The 21348-nt window shown below is 45.9% G+C and overlaps 1 protein-coding gene across 1 annotated transcript; it reads left to right on the top strand.

The window, feature by feature from the left end:
* The first annotated feature begins 4748 nt into the window (after nucleotides 1–4748).
* On the top strand, nucleotides 4749–19072 carry NEU4 (neuraminidase 4). The gene is made up of 4 exons (XM_069083340.1): nucleotides 4749–4823; nucleotides 12790–12997; nucleotides 14931–15186; nucleotides 17816–19072. The coding sequence occupies exons 1-4, from the start codon at nucleotides 4819–4821 to the stop codon at nucleotides 18853–18855; spliced, it is 1509 nt and encodes a 502-aa protein (XP_068939441.1). The 5' UTR covers nucleotides 4749–4818; the 3' UTR covers nucleotides 18856–19072.
* The last annotated feature ends 2276 nt before the right edge of the window (nucleotides 19073–21348 follow it).

Here is a 21348-nt window from a genome sequence, read left to right as displayed (position 1 = left end):
CTTCTGACTTCCAAACCTCCCACATTTCCCAGGAGGCTGAATTCTGGGGTGTGCCTATTGTGCTCTGACCCCAAGGCCTCTCCTTGTCAAACTATTCAGGGACGACTGTCCCATAGGCCCAATCATCCCACAGCACCATCCCAGAGCAAAGGCACATTCCCAAGCTGTGCAGCTGACATGATGCAGTGCAGAGTGTCTCTTGATGGGCTGCTTCAGGGGCTTAGAAGAGAAGGGAGGGAGAAACACTTACTGTGTTCCAGGCCCTGTGCTGAGCACTTTGCAAATATTATTTTATTTGACTGTATAGAATCACAAGGATGAAAGCACTCATGAATAGGTAAACGGTGCCAGAGGCACACAGATCTTAACAGGATGCTGGCATGACAGGAACAAGGAGGCACAGACACATAGCAACCATATAGAAAGACAGAACCCCAACCCCATATGCTCCACTCAAGGTACAGCCGTCCACATACACTCCTACATGCAAGGCAGGCTTTAGGGTGTTGGTCAGACTTCCTGGTTCCCCTGTAATGTCAGAAGTGAGTCTGGTCACATGAAAGGAATGCGTTTGGTGTTTCTGTGACCTGCTCACCTTCTGGCCTGCCCCAACGCCTGGGCTGGCTGATGGCGCAGGCTGATCCCCTTCCTCCTCTCCTCCCAGTCCAGTCCTGCCTCTTTGCCCTTGAAGTTATGGAAGGGCTTGCAGTGCCCACCATAAATTATACACTAGAACTCCCTTAAACCTGTTAGAGGGGACCCCTACTGGGTTCCTTGAAAACCACCTAATAGGCTCCAATAGTAAAGAAATGTTTCACCTGTGTTGCTAAAACATGCCATAGGTTCCCACGGATTCAGGTCTGTTTATGTTTGTATTCAAAGCTTTGTTAAGGGACTATGGCTTCGCTTTGCTTCAGTAGAAATAATATTAATAATTTGTCTTAATAGAATAATACTGAGAATGTCTTGCTTGGACAGAGATAACACTGGGAATGATTTGTCTTAATAGAATAATACTGAGAAAGTTTTACTTGAATGCTGATACTCTGTTACTATCAATCACATTGTCCATAAAATTATGTCTAACAGAAAGCTCAAGGCTGTCTTTCGTTCTGAGAGGCAGCCCCGGCCGGTTAATAAACACTCCTATCAAATTATAATTGGCCTAGCTGTCCTGTTTGATCTCGCTGTCCATTACCAGGCCATACTCTGAGGCTTGGCTCTGTCCTCCAGGAGGCTCTGCAGCTGGAACTCTAGGTAGGAAAGGTGGTGCCCATGTGAGATGAAGCTCCCTTTGGTTCCAGGGATGGCTGTGTACAATGTCTCATTGGTGCAGACACCCCATCTGCAGCTGGTTGGCAGGCCCTTTTGGGGAGAATATGCTCAAGGTTAGTGCCCATCTCTCCTGCCCTCTCACTCCTCAGATAGTCTAACTCTCCTTGGGGCATATGGGGTCACAGTTATGTGAATGGTTCCCCTCATTCTCTGAGACAGCTCTCTGAATAGGCAAGGTGCTCAGTCCCACAACAACTTAGTACAAAGTTGCTTTCTACCAGCATGCTGCACTGTAGGTCCCACAAACACCCAGATTCCCCAGCAAGCTTTGTCTCCTTGTTGGAGGTCTAGGCCATGACCCTGGGTGTCCTAGAACAACAGGCATGGCTCCTGGGCAGCTTCTTTCTCAGCTGAGAGGTAGACTGCTTGTGAGGCTTGGGATCATCTCCATCTTTCCAAAGTCTGTGGTACAAGTCAATGGATGGCTGTGGCTCTTCTCCAAACTCCACTAGGGAGAGTGTACTGGCCATGGCATCACCTGCAGAGGAGGGGAACACATGTACCGGAACTGCCATGTGTTTTCTCCCCAGGGCTTAACGATGCTTGGCAAATGAGAGGCACTTGATACATTCTTGTTGACTTGGCCTGATTTACCATTAGATTACGGCCTGAGTCACTGCAAAGAAGGCCGTGCTTCTGACAGCGATGGGGACCAGGCCTGGCCCAGGGTAGTGTGGTCTATTGCATCAAGTCAGTGTGAACAGAGCCACTTCCAGGATCACAAAGCCCAGGGCGATTCCATGGGATAGTTGCAATCACAGCTGGTGACTTCATTTCATCCCACAACACAACTGTGGGGTAGTTAGGACTAGCATTTTTATACCCTTTTTGTGGATAGGAAAGCTGCTTCCTAGAGAGGCTCAGAGATGGCATGTGGTTGCTCCCCTTCCCAAGAACTGTCAGTGGATCCCTATTGCCCTGAGGATAAAATACAAACCCTTCTAACTGGCCTTTAAAGCCCTTCTCAGTTTGGCCTCAACTACTCTTTCATACTGACCTTGTCCATATAGTTTACCCCATGGCCAGACTGATCTACTTGCCTACATGGCATTTCATCTCCTGCTTCTTGGCTTTGCATCGTCTATGATCTTATATATTATCAGAGGGAGGATTTGAACCTGGGTCTTTTCAAAGTCCAAGTCCAGAGTACCTTCCAGGGGGTCACATTGCCTTTTGACTAGGTGACAGAGAAAATGAGGTTTGTCTCTCTCTCCTTCCCCCTTTATCTGTCCAGAGGGAAACTCTCTCAGAGGATCCAAAGCTCCATTAATTCATTCTCTGAGTTTCTCTCTCCCAGTTCAGCTGCTGCTCTCGCTTGGTGTGGGTGTGTGGGAGTGACTCCCTGCACGTTCTGGAGTGTTGAGGTGTTGACTGTGCACATCTCTGAATGTGGGCTCCAATCCTGCTCTCAGATGCTATGAATCCCTGGATGGGTCCCATTGCCTGGGAAACTGCCAATCACGCGCGTGCCCCTGGCTTCCCCACAATGGACCACTTGTTTGGATGCCACTCTCTGAGCCCCTGCTGCTGACTCATGGCTCTCTTTCCCAGACATTGACTGGCCCCTCTATTAGAGAGGAGAGACCCGGGCAAAGAGAGAGAAATAGCAGGAGAGAGACCCAAGCTACTGGAAAACCAAAGTAATGGGCCGGGGCTGCTGAGGAGAGGTGTCTGGGAAAGAACACCTTTCCTCAGTCAGTGCCTGAGTGGACTTTAGTGCTTGAGTTAGGAACTGAGTGGGAGTCAGTGGGCTTCCAAGGTCCCCCAATAAAAAAAAACAACGATGGATCTATGGGTTCCTGGGCCAGGACTGGGTCTTGGCCTAAAATAGGACACGACTCTTTGAGAAGGAAGCTGGTAAGTTGATTTTATTTCTCTCCCCCTCCCCCTAATTCTGTTGTCACCAAGAATAACTGCCATCACCCTGAGCACTCTGGGTCTGGGGGCTCTTGGTGCATAGTGCTGCCCTTTGGGGAGACATTTTGCCAGATGGGGGCTTCTGCCACAGGACTGAGTTGGGTGATTGTGAGTGTCATCTGAAGAGGCAATCCCTGTTTCCTACTGAGCTAACGAAGAGAGCACACAGCAGGTGTGGGGCATTCTGGGGAGAATGGCACTGGGGGCAGGCGAGGAGTATTTGCTTCTTAATCTGGCTCCTGACAGCTTCTGAGGGAGGTGCCTTCTGACTTCTCAAGGAGCCTGCAGAACAGGCCCTGCATCTGATGCTGGGAGGCCAGTAGGGGCTGGGTCCTCCTCAGCCTCTGCCTTTATCTCTCCATAATTCCTCTTTTTATAGAGCTCCAAGGTTACAAAGAGTGCTCTGCCTCTTGTGAGTGATCTCTATCTGTCTCTGTCTCTCCCAGTCTCTCTGTCTCTGTCTCATAATAACCCATATTTAGATAGTGCTTGCCAAGTAACTAAGTCTTCTTGGTTGCTTCCTCTCTCTTTCCCCTTGGTCCCGGACTTTTCCTCTTTATTATGAGCACCCAGATTTATACGATGCTTTGACATCTCTGTTTCTGTCTCTCCATCTCTCATTTCGATCTCTGTTACTCTTTCTCTGTCTCTTATAATCCCATTTGCATAGTACTCTGTGTTTTACAAAATATCACTTGTCTATGTCTCTGCTTCTACAAAAAGGAGATTGTGCATATGGACCACTCTTTCAATTCACTTTTCCATAAAGACACCAATTCTTGAAACAGAGTTAGGTGCTATCAAGGTGATCTCAGAACATCTGGTGAGATTGGACAATGGAGCTTGTTGAAGCTCAGGGTGACGGAAAGGATGCTGGATTTGCAGCCAGATACCTGAGGCTGAGGCTGGGCTCAGCCATTCACTGTGACCTTGGGCCAATCAGTGCAGTTCTTGGGGCTTTTGCTTCATCATCTATAAAATGAGGCACTGGGACAAGAAGGTATCCAAGGTCACTTTGGTCTGGCATCTGTCATCCTGGGATATAGATGAGACACCTTGGTGACTGGCTGATTCTTTCTCCTTCCTTCCTTCCTTCCTTCCTTCCTTCCTTCCTTCCTTCCTTCCTTCCTTCCTTCCTTCCTTCCTTCCTTCCTTCCTTCCTTCCCTCCTTCCTTCCTTCCTTCCTTCCTTCCTTCCTTCCTTCCTTCCTTCCTTCCTTCCTTCCTTCCTTCCTTCCTCCCTCCCTTCCTTCTTGCCTTCCTTCCCTGAATTTTTTGCTGTTGACTGGCATCAGTGAACTATTTGGTGAAAGCCTCAGTGCAGAGAGCACAGACTATGAAAACGGTAGATCTGGGTTCAAATGGAGGTCCTACTGCTTGCTGGCTATATAACTTTAGGTAAGTCCCTCTCACCTCTCTCAGCTTCTTTCCTTTCTTCCAGAATGAGGAGGCTGGACTCCCTGAGATGATCACTTCTAACTGTTGACCCAACTGAATCCCATCTGATGACCTTACCCCCCAACAAACTCCAAACTGCTTTTTCTTTTCTTCTTTCCAGCAAAGGGAGATGAGGTAAGATTTCCACGTGGCTCCGGGCCAGGATCAGGGTGTGATTTCAGTTCCCCCTTGTCCTGTGTTCCCATTGCATTGCCCATGGTTAAAGTGAGTTGGAGGGTCCCCTCTCTGGCATCTTGGTAGGGCCCTGAGGAGGAAGATGACAGTGACTGGAGGTGATGATGATGGTAGCAGCAATGAGCACTTAACTAACCCTTTAAGGTTTGTACAAGGCTTTGCAAATATGATCTCATTTAATTTTGACAACTAGGCAGGCAGATAGGTACTACCCCCATTTCACAGATGAAGAAACTGAGGCAGTCAGAAGTTAAGTGATTTGCCCACTGTCACATAACTAGTATCTGAGGCTGGATGTGAACAGAGTCCTCCTGACCCTGGGCCCAGTGCTCCCAGATACAGAATGTCTCTGGAATGCTTTGCCTGTGAATTCCACTCAGATGCCCCTGACTTCCTCAGGATCCTGAGTCACTCAGGCTCCCCCTCATAATCCAAGGAATGAGGTGTGTGTGGTGGGGGCAGGTTCATACTTGCCCTCCTGTACTTGGATGGATCACTGATTTCACCAGTGATGCCAGAGTTCCCTCTTCCTAGGCCACATAGCAGTCCTTCCTAGACTTTCTCATTCTGGGCAGTTCTTGAGGATTCTTTCTTGGTCAAGGAGCTCATGGTTTCTTGAGTGGGAGAATGGCCTGATTAGGTCTGTGCTTTGGGAATGATAGTGTGGGAGCTGTGAGGGTACGCTGAAGAGTGTCTGGGAGGCCTTTGCGGAGGTTAGTGCAAACAGACGAGACACAATGAGGGCCTGACCTCAGCCAGCCGGTCAGCCAGTGCTCATTTGTCAAGTGTTTACTATGTATGGGCACCATGCTAAGTGCTGGGCAGACAGATACAAACAGAAAGGAACAGTCCCTGTGCTCAAGGATGGGGAAGGATGAGAGATAAAATGGGGCTGGAAAGTGGAAGGAGGAGGGGGAGCCCTCCTTGGGACATGATGATGAAGTTCTGGAGAGTCCACCAGGAGAAGGTCTCGGGGAGGAGGGAAGTTCCAGCGGGAGAAGGCCCTCCTCCCTTCACTGAGGGGAGTTCCAGGGGGAGAAGGCCCTTCCCCCTCCACTGAGGGAGGGGAATTCCAGGGGGAGAAGGCAGTTGAGTATAGTAGCCAAGTCTGAAGAGCCAGAGCCAGAGCCAAGGGAGGAATAAACTACACCTGGATTCAGCGCTGTGCTGGAGGCTGTGAAATGTTAACAGACTCAGACCGGCTCTGCTGAGTGTTGGGTCAGGCACCCACCTGCCTTTCTGGTCATCCACACCTTGGAGGTTGTTTTTTACACAGTTTCCTATTTGCTGGTCATCGATGGCCACATCCCACAATTTATACACTCCCCTCTCCCGAGTCTTTTCAGTGCCTTTGGGTCTCCTGAAATTCTGAATCTTCAGAGATTATGGTGTGCTCTGACTCAATTCATTTTAATTCAGTTCAGTAAGATTTTTATTACGTGGCTAGCGTGTGGATGCTGAATAGGCAAAGCCAAAGCCAGAATAAAAGGCTCCTTCCCTCAGGGAGCTTATAGAAAACAAAGAAGAAAATACATGAAGAGTGATGCCCCAGCCAAGGGCATAAGTAAGAAGGCCAGTTAGGTCACAATAGAACAGTGCCCTATAGGGCACTGAGGAAGGAAAGGGAGTCTCCTTTGCTTTATAACTCACTCAATGTTGATACCTGGTAGATGATTAAACAACGCCACCCATGTGGTTCTGTCTAGCAGGGGTTCCTACATGACCTATTTGTTTATTCGAGCCTTAACTGGTGTTGGAGGGAGCTAAGCCTTGCTCCCCTGGTCACATGCCTTTTTTTTTTCTTTTTTGAGTAAGAAACAAGAAAAACTGCAGGCTCTTGTATTCTCTCAATTTCCAAGCCTGCTGGGAAGATTTGGTCGGCTGGAGACAATTATCCTTTCTCATGCTCTCATCAAGGAGAGCCCTGACCTCTGCACAGACCATTCTCTTAGGATTTTAGGAAGCAGGGAAAGGTCAGAGAGGGCTTGTGAGCTGCTGTTGCTTCCCAATCACCTTTGAAAAATTAATTTCATCAAACCCTGTGATGCTACAGGGCCTCCTTAGTAATTCTCTCTGCTCCCTCTTCCATTCTCCTGAACTTCCCCTCTGGAGAGATATCGGAAGCAGGTCCCCAATGGCCTAAAAATCGTGTAGCCTCTGCTCCAAATTTCTCCCCAACCTCATCTGGTGAAGAGCTACTTAGATTTCCTTGTATTAAGTCTGAAGTGAGAGCCTCCAATGGACCCTCCTGGATGACGAGGAAAGCTCCCTATAAAATGCTGGCTGATTTCCCAGGTAGCTGTGGCCCTCCCTGCTTTGTCTGTAATTGCTTCTGGGTTGATCTGGCTTTGTTTGCCAGCGCTCACAGGATACAGACCTCTCCAAGCCTCTGCTCCCTTCTACCACTTCTTGTGTGTGGGTATAAATCAGTCATTTGTTATCTGTTCTCTTGATGGTGTGTAATAAACTTCTATCTGAAGTGAACCTTTTACCTGTGTTGACCTTGGTCGGCATTTTCAAAAATCCTTATGAAAAGATTGTGTTTGCTGCCCGAGGCAGTTTCTGAGAAAGAGTGAATATCATTGTAGACCTAGAGTCATAATGACCTGGGTTCAAATCCTGTCTCAGACACATACCAGCCTCAGTTTCTCTCTCTGTAAAACAGGCACCCACTTCACAAGATCCAAGGAGGTTGGGCATGTAAGGCACTATATTCACGTTAGCTGTTATTGTGGTGAATTTTGTTGTTTAACCTTCCCTAATAAATGGGGATAACTGGACTCATTTGGACTCATGGCATGAGTTTCATGATCTGTGTCACCTCTTGAGCTGTTTGGATTCCAAGACTGAAGTCCCCATATGGGTCTATTCTTTGCCTTGCCTGAACTGACTGGCAGTACTTGAACCCTGGCACAATGTGCGGGCTAAGTAGGCATGGAATTCAATGAAGTTGAGTTACCCATATGTCTACAGACCTCATGGTCACCTTCTAGGAGGGTTGTGCTATGTGAGAGACAGGCATCTTGTGGGAACCAAAGGCCTTTGGCTGTCACATTTGGGGTCATGACTGACAGTTTAGGGGGCAACTCCCCTGGGAGTGTAGAATGGGCAGTCATCTGTTGGGCATTCAGGAAAGCTAACAGGGGCACAGCTCAGAGGCTTGGAGCTGGAGAGAACTTTAGAGGTCACAGCATCTTGGTTGGGCCTTGAGGATGACAATGGTGAGCAATATTAGTCTTTCATTTTTAAAAAGGATGATGACATCATGAGTGACATGTTGACTTGCATGAACTGGATTTAAGTGAGGAAGCATTATGCAAAGTCGTCCACCTCACTCTTCCAGAGTCATTGAAATCCAGTGGCAAGACAAAAGTCAAGGTAACTGGCAATGGCCCACGATGCATTGGATGGCCTTGGCATCCTCCATGCCTGACCACACTCTGAATGCTCCATAGAGCCCACGTCAGCTACCTGCATGGTCCTTAGGACAACTTGCTCTCATCTGCCATTCTGCCAGGGGAAGTCTTCAATCCTTGGGGTAGATGCTCCCCTAACTTGTCAATGGGTTGGAGGCCCATTAGGATATGTGGGGTGTTCAGGGAAGACTAGCTGTGCACCCACTTTTGGTGTCACCCAACTCTTACCAGTGGTTTTAAGAAGCTGCAGCATGCCCATCAGTCACACCCAGGAAACCTTCTGGGCAGACAGGTTGAGCCTGGTGGAGGGTAATCAAGGATGATCATGCTAATAAACATTTAAATAACCCTTTAAGGTTTGCAAAGTGCTTTACAGATATCATCTCATTTTATCTTCCCTCATTTTACTGATAAGGAAATGAGCCCAGGGAGATCAAGTGATCTGTCCAAGGTCACACAGTCTCATAGAAAGTGCCTTGAGATTTGAGCAGAAGTCTCCAATTCCAAGTCCAGCACTTTCTTTGCCATAGCCTTCTGTCTTTCTCCCAGACAATGTGGACCTAGGAGACCTCCTGAGGAAAGATGAGTTGAAGGTGAACTTCTTATGGTCTGGAATATAGAGTTGGAAGGAACCTTTGGAGGTTACCTAGTCCAACCTACCTGATTTCATGGATGACATACTTGAGGCCCAGAGGGGTTAAGTGACTTGGCCAAAGTCACATAGTCAATTAGTGGTAAAACAGGGATTTGAACCCAGCTCTGGTAGCTTCCAGTCCAGCTCTATTTCCATTACTGTGCTGTCTTCAGACCTAGAAAATAATTATATTTCCACACTTTAGGAGTACATAATTACATGCCCAAGAGATTTCCATGCCTATTTCTTCATCTATCTTCTCCCTTTCCCTTCCCTGCCTCGAAATATCCCCCAAGCACATTGTTGGGGTAATGTCAATCTAATTTCACGTAACCTGATAGAGTTTCCCTTTGGCCTATTGGGATGGCTGGAGAAACTTCACTGAATGTGGATTGCATTTTAAAAAATCCAAGGTTTCAGATTCCATTCAAATCAATAAAAGAGCACCAGTAAGTACAGGCTTAATGTGGAGCAGTGGCCCAGCAGATAGAGTGCCAGGCCTGTAATCAGGAAGACCTAAGTTCAAATCCAGCCTCAGACACTTCCTAGCTGTGTGACCCTGGGCAAGTCATTTCACTGTTTGCCTCAGTTTCCTCAACTGTAAAATGAGCTGGAGAAGGAAATGGCAAACCACTCCAATATTTCTGTCAAGAAAACCCCAGATGGGGTCATGAAGAGTCTGACATGACTAAAAATAACTGAACAGCTGAAATGTTCTAGATCCTGAGCTATGCCCTGGGTGCACAAAGACTAAAAGAAACAAGTCCCTGACCTCAAGGACCTTATATCCTACTCACACTATACCTATCTTCAAATATCTGCAGAACTTCAACCTAGAAGAGGGATTTGACTCCAGAAGACAGATCTGGGAGCCACAAATTTAGACTTGAAATGAGGAAAAGTTTCCTAATCATCAGTTATCTCAAAGAAGCATGGGCTACCTTGATAGGTAGTGAGTTTCCTATTGTAGGAAGTATTCCAACAGATACTGTGGAGATGCCCATTTATTGGATACATGGTAGAGAGGAATCCTGCATGAATGACCTTTGAGAAATGTTTGATTGATTGATGAATGATTGATTAATTATGGCTTGGCCTAGATGCCTTCTGAAATCCCTTCCAACCTTGGGTTTCTCTGATTCTCTCAGTTTTAGTCAGGGTAGGGGATTGATTTCTAAGACCAACAGGCCATTCAGGGTGGTTTTGGGGGAGAAAGTTCCACTTACAACCTTCCCCCAGTTCTTATGGCCCTGCCTTTGGATTTGGAGTCAGGAGGCTCCAATTGGTTCAACTGAAGCCTGGCTCTGCCACTCAGTGCTTAAGTGACATTGGTTGTCACTCATCTTCTTTGGGGCCCCTCCTTATCTGTAAAGTAAGGTGGATGTGCTAGGTAGACCCTGAGGTTCCTTCTATCTCTGCTGGGTTTTATGACCCCAGGATGGGAGCTGATAGCCTTGCATGCTTATTTTCCCTTCCGATACTAGTCTCAGCTGAGCATTTCTCTCATTCTCATTCATTGATGTGTGCTGGACATGAACCCTAGGTATCAGTTTTAGCCAGCTCCACGGTTTCCACGGCAGACCTATGATGTGGATCTCCATGGCAACTGAGAAAGGAGGCAGGAGAACGTCCCTCTGCTGGAAGCTGGCCTCTGTGGTTTGAGTCCAAACCTGAGCAAATGTCATCTCAAAATAGTTGGGGAGTGGCAGGGAATAAGATAGTCAGACAGAGAAGAGGACAGCGGTGATACACAGAGTAGTCTAACTGAGCGTGTAATTGCCCTGGGATAGGGTGCAGTCCCCCCCCCCCCACCTGAATTCTAGCCTGCCCTGGGGTAGTCATGACATAAAGCAGCTCAGATGATAGCAGACTGAGGGAGTGACAAGAAAACATGTTTCTCTTCTCTCTTATGATAGCACCCTGGGGCAAATTCCTGTTGTTCTCATGCCACAGTTACTGGTCAGGTGCCCCTCTTGTGGACCCCCACTCAGCTGTCCACTACCATCATGTTTCTCAAACCAGCCCCTCCCCCCAGCCTTACTCTGAGACTTATGTTAAAGTCAACAGCTCAATTATTCTTCCTAGGAGCATTTGCATTTTTTTTTTAAAGCAATTGGGGTTAAGTAACTTGCTCAAGGTTACACGGCCAGGTGTTTCTGGGTGGGTGTTAAGTGTCTGAGCCCGGGATTTGATCCCCCAGGTCATCTCAACACTGGGGCTGGTGCTCTTACAGGGGCTGTGCTACCTAGCCGCCCCTGAGCATTTGCATTTTAATGAGGACTAAATTTGGGAAGGTCAAGCTATAATTTCAGTATTTAGTCAGTCAACTCCAGGAGCTGTGTATTTTTTTTTTTTTTTGTGGGTAATGTCTCACACTACCCTTTTTCACAGAAAAGATGAGAAACTGCTCCCTTTTCCTGCTCTCACCCTGTCCTCTGTCCACATTTTCTGATGCCTTCCCCTATAATTGGTATGGACATCTCCCTCCCTCTTATCCCTCTCCCCTCATGCCTCTTTTAAGGTTCAATTAAGATATCACTTACTCCATGTAGCCCTTCCTGACTTGAATTGAATATAGGTCAGTGATGGTTTCTCTTCTGTATGCCCCAGTCAGACCACATCTAGAGTAACCTGTCTAGATCTAGGTCCCACATTTTCAGAAGGACAAGGAGAAGCTGGAGTGTATCCAGAGAGGGTAATCTGGAGGATGAAAGGCATTGAATCCATGCCATTTGAGGACTGACTGAATGAACTGGGGGTGTCCAGGTTAGAGAAGAGGAGACTAAGGGGGGGGGGGGACAAGAGAGCTCTCTTCAGCTATTTGAAGGACTGTGATGGAGGAGAGATTAGACCTGTTCTGTCTGATCTCAGAAGGAGGAACTAGGAGTAATGAAGAGATGGTGCAAAGAAGTAAGTTTAGACTTGATATAAGGGAAAAACTTCCTTGAATAGTAGAATTATGTCTAGGAACTTGTTTGTAGGTCATACAATGAATAGAGCATGGGGCTTGGAGTCAGGAAGGCTTGAGTTGGACTCAGAAATTTACTAGCTTTGTGACCCTGGGCTAATCATTAACCTCTATCTGCTTCATTCCCCGCCCCCCTTAACTATAAAATGAGGATAAGCATGGAGATTTTTATTTCTCCCTTCAGCTAGAATGGGCAAGAGTGAAACAAGCTCTGCCTTTGGGGTAGGGATCTATTGAGATGGTTCCTTCCCCTAGGATCTGTTGTTTGTATTTTATTGCTTTTTAATTTAACCCAACAAAACTCCTTACTAAGGAAATGACAGGCTTGATGAGTACATGGAGAGAGTAGACTTACTCTACAAACCAATTAAGTCATTCTCCAAGATAAAAAAGACCCAGTGGGTGCTGGGGTGGGTGGTTTGTTGGGTAGATTAATACACACTTCTGTCCATGGTGCTGACTCCCTTTAGAGGAGCACACAGTCATATTGCTGCCACTTTCCTGGATACCATCTAGAAGTGTAATGGGCTGCCTAAGGAGGCTCCTTCTCATTGGATGTCTTTAAGTAAAGCTTGGATGGCTACTTATCAAAGTACATTGTAGAGGGGATTGTTTTCTGCTAGGGGTAGAATTAGATTTCCATGGGGATCCCTTTGATCTTTGATTCTGTGACTCTGAAGCCTTACTTTGGAAGCACTGCAGTTATCTGTCTATTTCATCTACCTGGGGGAAAAGCATCCCTTGTCTGGGAATGTCTTAAAACAGAAATTTAATAATAATTAAAATGTGAGGTTTAGATCCCATGACTAAATCCTGGAGTCTTTGTTCCTTTCTTTCCCTCATACTCCTTACACGCTGGTTGTTTGTGTGTCCTTTCCTTTCTTTCAGGAGAGCCATGAGTAGCCCATATTTCCCAGCTCGGACGGTGCTGTTTGAGAGGGAGGAAAGTGGTGTGACCTATAGGATACCTGCCCTGCTCTATATCCCCAAGAGGGCCACTCTGCTGGCCTTCGCAGAGGAGAGGCTCAGCCCTGATGATTCCCATGCGAATGTGCTGGTCCTGAGAAGGGGGGCCTTCTATAGGACGTATGTGGAGGTGAGTGACACCTGGGCCATGGAATCACTCTCCAGAGAAGCATGAGAAACACACCATGATAAGTTGACTTGGGGGTGCTGTTGAGGGGTTGTGGGCAAATTTTGGGTGCTACTTATTGAATCAATGGGCTTTTGTGTGAGAGACTCAGGTGAAGCATCAATATATTATTTCCAGAGACCAAGACTCATGCAGCAGCAGGGCAGGGGCAATATCTGAGGTTGGAGTATCTGCCTTCTGTAGGAGCTGGTGTATCCTGGGAAAGAGAAGATTAAAGGCTAGGATGTGCAGCAGCATCAGGAGGCAGTGGGCATATTGGCTCCTGATGCTGGGAGTGGATTCAGGAGCTATCAGGGAGCCAAATCTAGGCTATAACACTTAATAGCTATATGACCTTAGGCTAGTAACAACATCTATGAATCTAGTTTCCTCATTTGTCAAATGGGTACAATAATGGCCATAGTACTTTCCCCTATGAGATTGTTATGAAGATCAGATGAAATAATGTATGTAAAGCAAACCCTAAAGTCTTATATGCATATTAACTATCATCTTCCTCCTCCTCCTCAGTCGGGGTGTCCTGGATATGTTTAGCATCTTTATCAGTGGAGAGAATTCCCATACAAGGAGAGATTAAGTGCTAGATTAAAGATTTTACCCTTATTTTGGGTCATGAATCTTTTTTTGTGACAGTCTAGTGAAGCCTACAGACCTATTCTTAGAATAATGATTTATTGTCTACAGTTATAATAGAAAGAAATGCTAAATTTCAGTGAGGGGTTGGTGAGAATAGAGATATCATTTCCCCCATCCAAATGGATAGATATCCTGAAACCTATTCATGGACTCCAGCTTAAGAGTCTCCTTCTTACATTCTTTGTATATTCAAGTAACTATTATATGATACAAATACATGACCAATTTCTCCAAATCTGAATGTGGTTACAGCTTTCATAGGAATGTGCTTCATAGAAGGGAGTGTTGCATGGTGGGAAGAGTCATTGGATGCAGATGGCTCTGGAGGAGAGAGTGAGGCTGGTGACCTTGCACAGCCCTCCCTCCCTCAAGTCCGACCCAAGTGCAAGTCATGGCACCATCTCCCTGATATCATGGTCCTCTTCAAAAACGACGGACAAACACAACACACAGGGGACTCGGGTTCCAGTTCTGGTTCTGTTACCACCTCTGTGACCTTGGGCAAGGTATTTAATCTCTCTGGACCTCAGTTTCCTCATTTGGAAAATGAGAGGGTTAGACCAAATGGCCTTCCTGCTCTAGATCCATGATTCTATGTAAGCTCCTTGAGGGCAGGAGCTTTTAGTCACCTTTGTATATTCATGCACATACATGCACACAGTAGGTAGTGGGTAGAGAGTTTCCCTTAGAGCCCAGAAGACTGATACCTCCTGGCTGGGTGACCTTCACTCAGTAAGTCTCTTTAGCTCTCAGTACCCTAGGAAACTCTCTGAGCCTCTAAGTTGAAGAGAAGGGGCTGATCTTCACTGGTAGGATGAAATAACAGGCCTAGTCCCTCTCCCTCAGCATTATTACTCCCATTGACTGATAAGGAAACTGAGGAGACTCTAAGAGGTTAATGGATTTGCTCCGGGTCATTTTGCTAGTAAGTGTCAGATCCAGGGCTTGAACCCAGGTGCCCTTTCTGTGAATTATACCTCTCTTCTTGGTATTTCACCCATAACTCTAATCCAGGGGCTTCCTCCAGCTGTGTGTAGGGTCCGTGTGGTCTTTTGGCCTGATAACATGCTTGAACTCAGAAGGTTTTAGAGCCATTGTTCAAGGCAATCGACATCCTCTAAATTAAGGAGAATTTGGAGTGTGCAGCACATTGAGAAAGGTGAGAGAATCATGAATGAAGATGAATGCAAGCCTGACAGAGCAAGAAGAGAGAATTCTGATCCTCTTCTTCCCTCTCCAGTGGGGAGCCTTGCGAGTTGTGAAGACAGCATCTCTGGAGGAGCACCGCTCCATGAACCCCTGCCCTGTGTACGATGAGCTCACCGGCACCGTCTTCCTCTTCTTTATCGCCGTGCTGGGCAACACCCCGGAGTCCTTCCAGATCATGACTGGCAAGAATGCAGCCCGCCTTTGTTATGTGACCAGTTCAGATGGGGGCCTCACATGGAGTGCTGTCACTGACCTGACAGAGCAAGTCATCGGCTCTGTCATAGAAGGTAAAGGATCCCACACTGAGCTGGTCAAATTACTCCACCTAGACTGACTGGCTTTACCATCAATGAAGACTTTTGTTGGTAAAAGAGAAATAGGAGAGGGGGGAAGGGAATTCTCAGTATTATCTAGATTGGCCAGTCCGTTCCAGAATTTCAAGGAACAAAAGCCAAACCCACTTGACAAGATGTGGGGTCTGAGGTCACCAAAATAACCTGGCTGATAAAGGATGCCGAGGCTATATGTGCCTTGGTCATCTCACTGCCCAGCACATAGGCTCTATGAGGCTGGCTCTGGTCCTGGTTCACGTACCATTCTTGCCCAGAACTTTATCCTGGAATGAATAGCTCATGGGGGAAAATGGAGCCCCTAACAAATGCCACAATCCAAGGCACCCCCAATATACTAATTACTAAGAGGTAAAATCTCTTTCAATGATGGAGGGAGGGAGGGAGTGAAGGAGGGAAAGAGGGAGGGAGGGTGAGAGAGAAAGACAGAGAGAGAGAGAAGGAGGGAGGGAGAGACAGAGAGAGAGCCAGAGAGAGTGAGACAGAGAGACAGAGAGACACAGAGAGAGAGAGAGACAGAGAGACAGAGACAGAGACAGAGAGAGACAGAGACAGAGACAGAGAGACAGAGAGAAACTTGAGCTAGGAACTAGGTATTTCAACAGGAATGAAGGCACCATTAACTTTGACAAAAAGACATTGCAAAATGCATATATACATAAATATGAACATATATGTATGTATGCATGTTTTTAACAATCAGATGTTCCAATTCTACCTGGGAAAAAACAAGTAAATAAATGGATTTATAAGATTCTACCTCTTTTTTTTTTTTACAGTTATTCTTTCCTCTGCTAAGTAGATGCTTGCAAGTAAAATAGTTTCTTAGGAGTGGGAAGACAAGGTGAGAGAGGGACTTTCATAAAGTTGAGGGAGTCTGAAACACTAGATCCCCTTCCCCTGCAATCTATGTTTATAATGTGGTAGGGGTAGGATACATGGGGAAGTAGAATGTGCAGCTATACATTTGACCTGACAATGTTTTCCCTGGGTCTGCTTTGAGCAACAGCTGGTAGACATAGGAAGGGTGCTTCCTTTCTCTTTCCTTTATCTGTGTGAGGTCACAAAGGCAGAGAACAAGGCGTTTTCAAAGAGAGATAGGGTACTGGCAATTTCATAAGTAAGATGGTTGATACTGTTTGTTAACATCTAGTTATTTCCTATACTGCCAAATAATAATTTCAAAGATGTGAGAGAGGCAGCTGGGTGCCTCAGTGAATAGACCTAGAATCAAGAAGATCTCACATTGAATCTGACCTCAGACAGTAGTTTTGAGACTGAGGACCAGTCACTTAACCTTTGTTTCTTCATCTATAAGAAGGGGACAATAATAGCACCTATGTTATAAAGTTGTTGTGGGGTTCAAATGAGATAACATATATAGAGTGTTTCACAAACTTTCACATGCTATAGAAATGTAATTTTGATAATGCACATTTGAACATAATATATTATTTAATCAACAACACACATATGGATGTATATACATATGTATACATGATCAGGTATATATATGTACATACATGGACACATACATGTACATATGTGTATATATGCATGTATATATGTAACTGCATCCCACAAGCAAAATCTAAGCTCTTTGAAGACAGTAATTATTTAATTTGGAACTTTGAATCTTCAGCACCAAGCACAGTGACTTGGACCTTGTAGGCACTGAGAGATAGGTAGATAGGTAGATGATAGATAGATGGATGGATGGATAGATGAATGGATAGAGAGATGATAGATATGATGCATGGATCCAGCATTTATCAAGCATATAGATTCTGTGCTAATCATTGGGTATACAAATGCAAGCAAGACAGTCCCTGCCTTTAAGGAGCTTACAGTCTCAGAGGGGAAGACAAGCCATCAAGGGAGACAGAAGGGGGTCCTGGTCAGGAGCTGGCTGGGCCACCAAAGTGACACATGCTTGCTGGAGTGGTTTGAAAGGCCAGGGTAGGCTGGGCTTTGAAGCTGGAACCTAGATGTTCCCTGTGGTATTCTTTTTTTTTTTTTAAGCAATCGGAGTTAAGTAATTTGCTCAAGGTTACACGGCCAGTTATTTCTGGGTGTGGTGCTGAGTGTCCGAGCCCGGGATTCGATCTCCAGGTCGTCCCAACACTGGAGCTGGTGCTCTTACTCACTGAGCCACCTGGCCGCCCCTAAGCAATTGGGGTTAAGTAACTTGCTCAAGGTTACACGGCCAGGTGTTTCTGGGTGGGTGCTAAGTGTCCGAGCCCGGGATTCGATCTCCAGGTCTTCTCAACACTGGAGCCGGTGCTCTTACTTGCTGTGCTACCTGGCCGCCCCACCCTGTGGTATTCTTGTGATTCTCCAGAAGTGGGTTTGGGAGAGAGTCCTTAATGTTACTACTACTAATTCTCTTCTTCCTCCTCTTTCTTCTCCTCCTCCTCTACTGCTCCTCTTTTCTCTGTCTCTTTCTCCTTCTTCTGATCCTTCTCTCCTTCCTACCCTTCCTCCTCCTCCTCTTCTTCCCTTTTCTTCTTTCCCTCATGGGGGAAATGCCACTCATTCACGGCAGCCTCTTTCTCTCTCTCTGCAGACTGGGCTACCTTTGCCTTGGGCCCTGGCCATGGCATCCAACTGAGGTCAGGACGTCTGCTTGTTCCTGCGTACACTTACCACATCGATTGCAAAGAGTGCTTTGGGAAAATCTGCAAGACCACCCCTCACTCCTTTGCCTTCTACAGTGATGACCATGGTCAGAGTTGGCAATTTGGAGACTTCATCCCCAACCTGAAAACTGGGGAGTGCCAGCTGGTATCTGTGTATGAGGAAGATGGCAGCAATATTCTTTACTGCAATGCCAGGAGTCCCCTGGGCTGCCGGGTGCAGGCGCTCAGCATGGATGATGGGTCTGCTTTTTTCCCAGGACAGCTGGTCCGGAAGTTAGTGGAGAGCAACCGTGGTTGTCATGGCAGCATCGTTGGGTTCCCCGCTCCTCTCATTAGGAACCCTTCTCAGTTTCTGTCACAAGGGGAGAGATGGTATGTTGGTGGCTGTAACTATTCCCATTTCCTACAAAATCTTCATGGACTTCAGAAGCACAAAGGAAGGAATGTTAGATATATCCCAGTCACCTCTGTGAAAAATGCATCCCCATGCCACCCAGAACAGAAGATCTCTGAAGAATCTCTGATCTCTGCTGGTGATGGTGATTCATACCAGACAGCCCCAGGACCCATCTCCCAACCTTCCACCTCATTTCAGACACCTACTTGGGTACTATATTCCCACCCCACTAGTCACAGGTCTCGGGTAAATATGGGAATCTACCTTAGTACTTTTCCCAGAAATGCTGACAGCTGGACCGAGCCCTGGGTGATTTATGAAGGGCCCAGTGCATACTCTGATCTGGCAGCTATTGAGTTACCCTTTTCAGACCCGTCCACTCCAGGGATTCCAGCCATCACTTTTGCCTGCCTCTATGAAAGTGGAGCCAGGTATGCATATGAAGAGATCTCTTTTTGTCTGTTCACACTCTCTGAAGTCCTTGAGAATATACCTACAAAGGTTAGCTCCGTGAGTCAGAGTTGCCAAGCAGGAAGCAAGAACCATTGGAAAAGCTGTGTGACCTCCTGAATATTTTCCTCTCATTATGCTAGAAGGGAGGCCACCATATACACCCATATATGTATATTTAGTACAGTCTCCACAGAAGACCTACAGAATGGTTTTTGCCATTTTATAACATATCGTCAGTTTTCAGCATTGAGGTTGGAACATGGTCAAACATAGTTTGTTTTAAACTCACATTTTATTTTGTTTGATGGCTTTAAAATAAATGTAGGGCTAGCTCCTTAAGAATTTGGATTGTATCATTTACCTGAAGAAGTATCCTTTAATGAATGAATTAGGCTGTTTATGTTTTTTTTTTCAATTCTGATTGGAGGACTTTATTTTCTGCCTAAATTCAATCCTTACTTTTTCCCTTATGATTTTTATTTCTCCTTTGAGTCATTCTTTTTTTTTTTTTTGCCTTTTGGAGGGCAATTGGGGTTAAGTAACTTGCCCAAGGTTACACGGCTAGTTTTTTTTTGTGTGGGTGTTAAGTGTCTGAGGCCGGAATCGAACTCGGGTTCTCCTAACTCCGGGGCCAGCGCTTTACTCACTGTGCCACCTAGCAGCTCCCTCCTTTGAGTCACTCTGAAGGTTTCCATGATCTTTGTATACTACATAGTATTTTGTCTTTAACCAGACACTCTTTTCCTTCATTTTGCAATATTTGCTAGTTGTACTTGAAGTTCTCTTTGTGTTTTTCCTTCTGTTGTTTTGATATCCTGTCTCTTGGTTTATCTGCTGGTATCCTGGGCTTTCATTGAATCTTTTTCTCTTGCTATCTCTATCATTCTTTTCCTTGTATTCCCCATCCCTCACTCTCCGGCTTCTCTCTTTCCATTGGTACTACAGGCCCTAGACACTGGGGGGCTACAAGGCTGCAGAGCTGCCTTAATCCTCCTTAGAATGGGGACAGTTGATTCATCTGCCTGGGTCCCTGCCAGAATAACTGGTGTGTAGGACTGATCTCAGCTCAGTCTCCACTCACCTTTCCCACAGGTGCAGCATATTTGCCTATGCTGGTTCATTTTCAGACTACCTGATTCTTCCCTTCATTATTTTCTTTTCCTTCCCACGACTGGACACAATTAATGACTTCTTTAGGTCTAGGGGGTTGAGGAGCTAGGAGTATAGAGGTAGAGATCCTGCAGTTTTTGGGGGTCTCTATCTCAGGCTAGACTCCTGGCACAAACCTGAGACTGCTTATGTTGGCTGCCGGGGCTAGTGGAGGTGGGCAGTACCTTACTTAGTAAGCACTCTAAGTAGTAAAGTTGTTAATGAATAGGATTTTTAGCTTGGCCATCATGGTTCTTTTGTGTAATCTCATAATTAAGCTCTAGAAATTCTAGTCAGTTCATAATTTCATTGTTTGAAAGTTGAAGAATTAAGGGGTTTGCAGAGAATTACTAATCCACTATCTTACTGGTCATATGTCTCATTCCTGAATGAGTTAATTAGGAGTAATTGAGAGGGAGAAACAGTGACCTTAAATGCACCCACATTTGGATATCGGGGACATCAGCAATGAAGAGACCTGGGACAAGGAGCTAGTAGAAAAACTAAACGAAAAAAAGAAAAAGACTTGTGTATTAGGACTGACTCAGTGAGGAACATAGATTAGCATATCAGAAGAAACTAACACCTGCATTCTAAATACTAGGTGTGAATGAATATGGCCAGAAGTCAAACAAATAAATATTTAAAGAAACACAGAAGATAAATTAGTGATACAACTGTAGGAATGCTTTCTCTCTTAACACTTGCCCTTGTTTCTTATCCAATATGGAACTTTGTGGCCATTTTCTCCTGACTCCCAGGATAGTGTCCTTCTTTTCTCCATGAGGTCAGTGCCTGGCTCACAGTCTTCTTCTCTACCCCAAATCCCACTATCATTCTTGGAGACTTCAACATACATGTTGATGGGCCCTCAAATACTTAATTTTCCAGTTTGTCAACCTCCTCACCTCCCATGTCCTCCTCCTGTAAGATACACAAGGGTAGTCATAACCTTGGCCTTACCTTCACCTACTTCCCTCTTCAAGAATGCTAAAATTCCTCTACGTGGTCATAGTTTCTAGAATTCCATCTCTCCCTATATCTTGTTACTTCATTTTCATGATGCTTTCCCATTCTTCCAGCCCTCAGGACTTAGCTAAGCTATGCCCAGTGCTCTGTTTCCATTCTCCCTTCAACTTTACACTGTTCTGTACTTTGGCTTCCTTTTCCCTCTTTATCTTATCACCTCACACTTTGTCAGTCCCTGACCCTGAGCTGTTCCCATCGTCTGCCTTCTTCACCCTTGCTGTGAATGGAGGTAGGGAAAGTCCCTAAACCCCTTGGAATGAGTCCACTGCATATTTAGATTATCTAGCCTCACCTTGTATGTATCATTTTAGACCCTAATAGGTGTATGTTGCCTGCCCCATTCAAGTACAAGCTTCTTGAGGGGATGGACAATTTTCCATTTTTCTTTGTATCCAGAGGCACAAAGGCTAAGTGCTTAATAAATTCATTTTA

Source organism: Petaurus breviceps, unplaced genomic scaffold (genome assembly GCF_028583685.1).
Source record: "Petaurus breviceps papuanus isolate PSGF00001 unplaced genomic scaffold, PetGlider_PUasm1.0 173, whole genome shotgun sequence".
Taxonomy (NCBI): Eukaryota; Metazoa; Chordata; class Mammalia; order Diprotodontia; family Petauridae; genus Petaurus; species Petaurus breviceps.
This window is presented reverse-complemented; position numbering and strand designations above follow the sequence as displayed.

Excerpts from the sequence above, each read along its gene's own strand:
- NEU4 (XM_069083340.1), top strand. Across the intron at positions 12,998-14,930 it reads TCTATAGGACGTATGTGGAG|TGGGGAGCCTTGCGAGTTGT; the intron begins GTGAGTGACACC and ends TTCCCTCTCCAG. Across the intron at positions 15,187-17,815 it reads CATCGGCTCTGTCATAGAAG|ACTGGGCTACCTTTGCCTTG; the intron begins GTAAAGGATCCC and ends CTCTCTCTGCAG.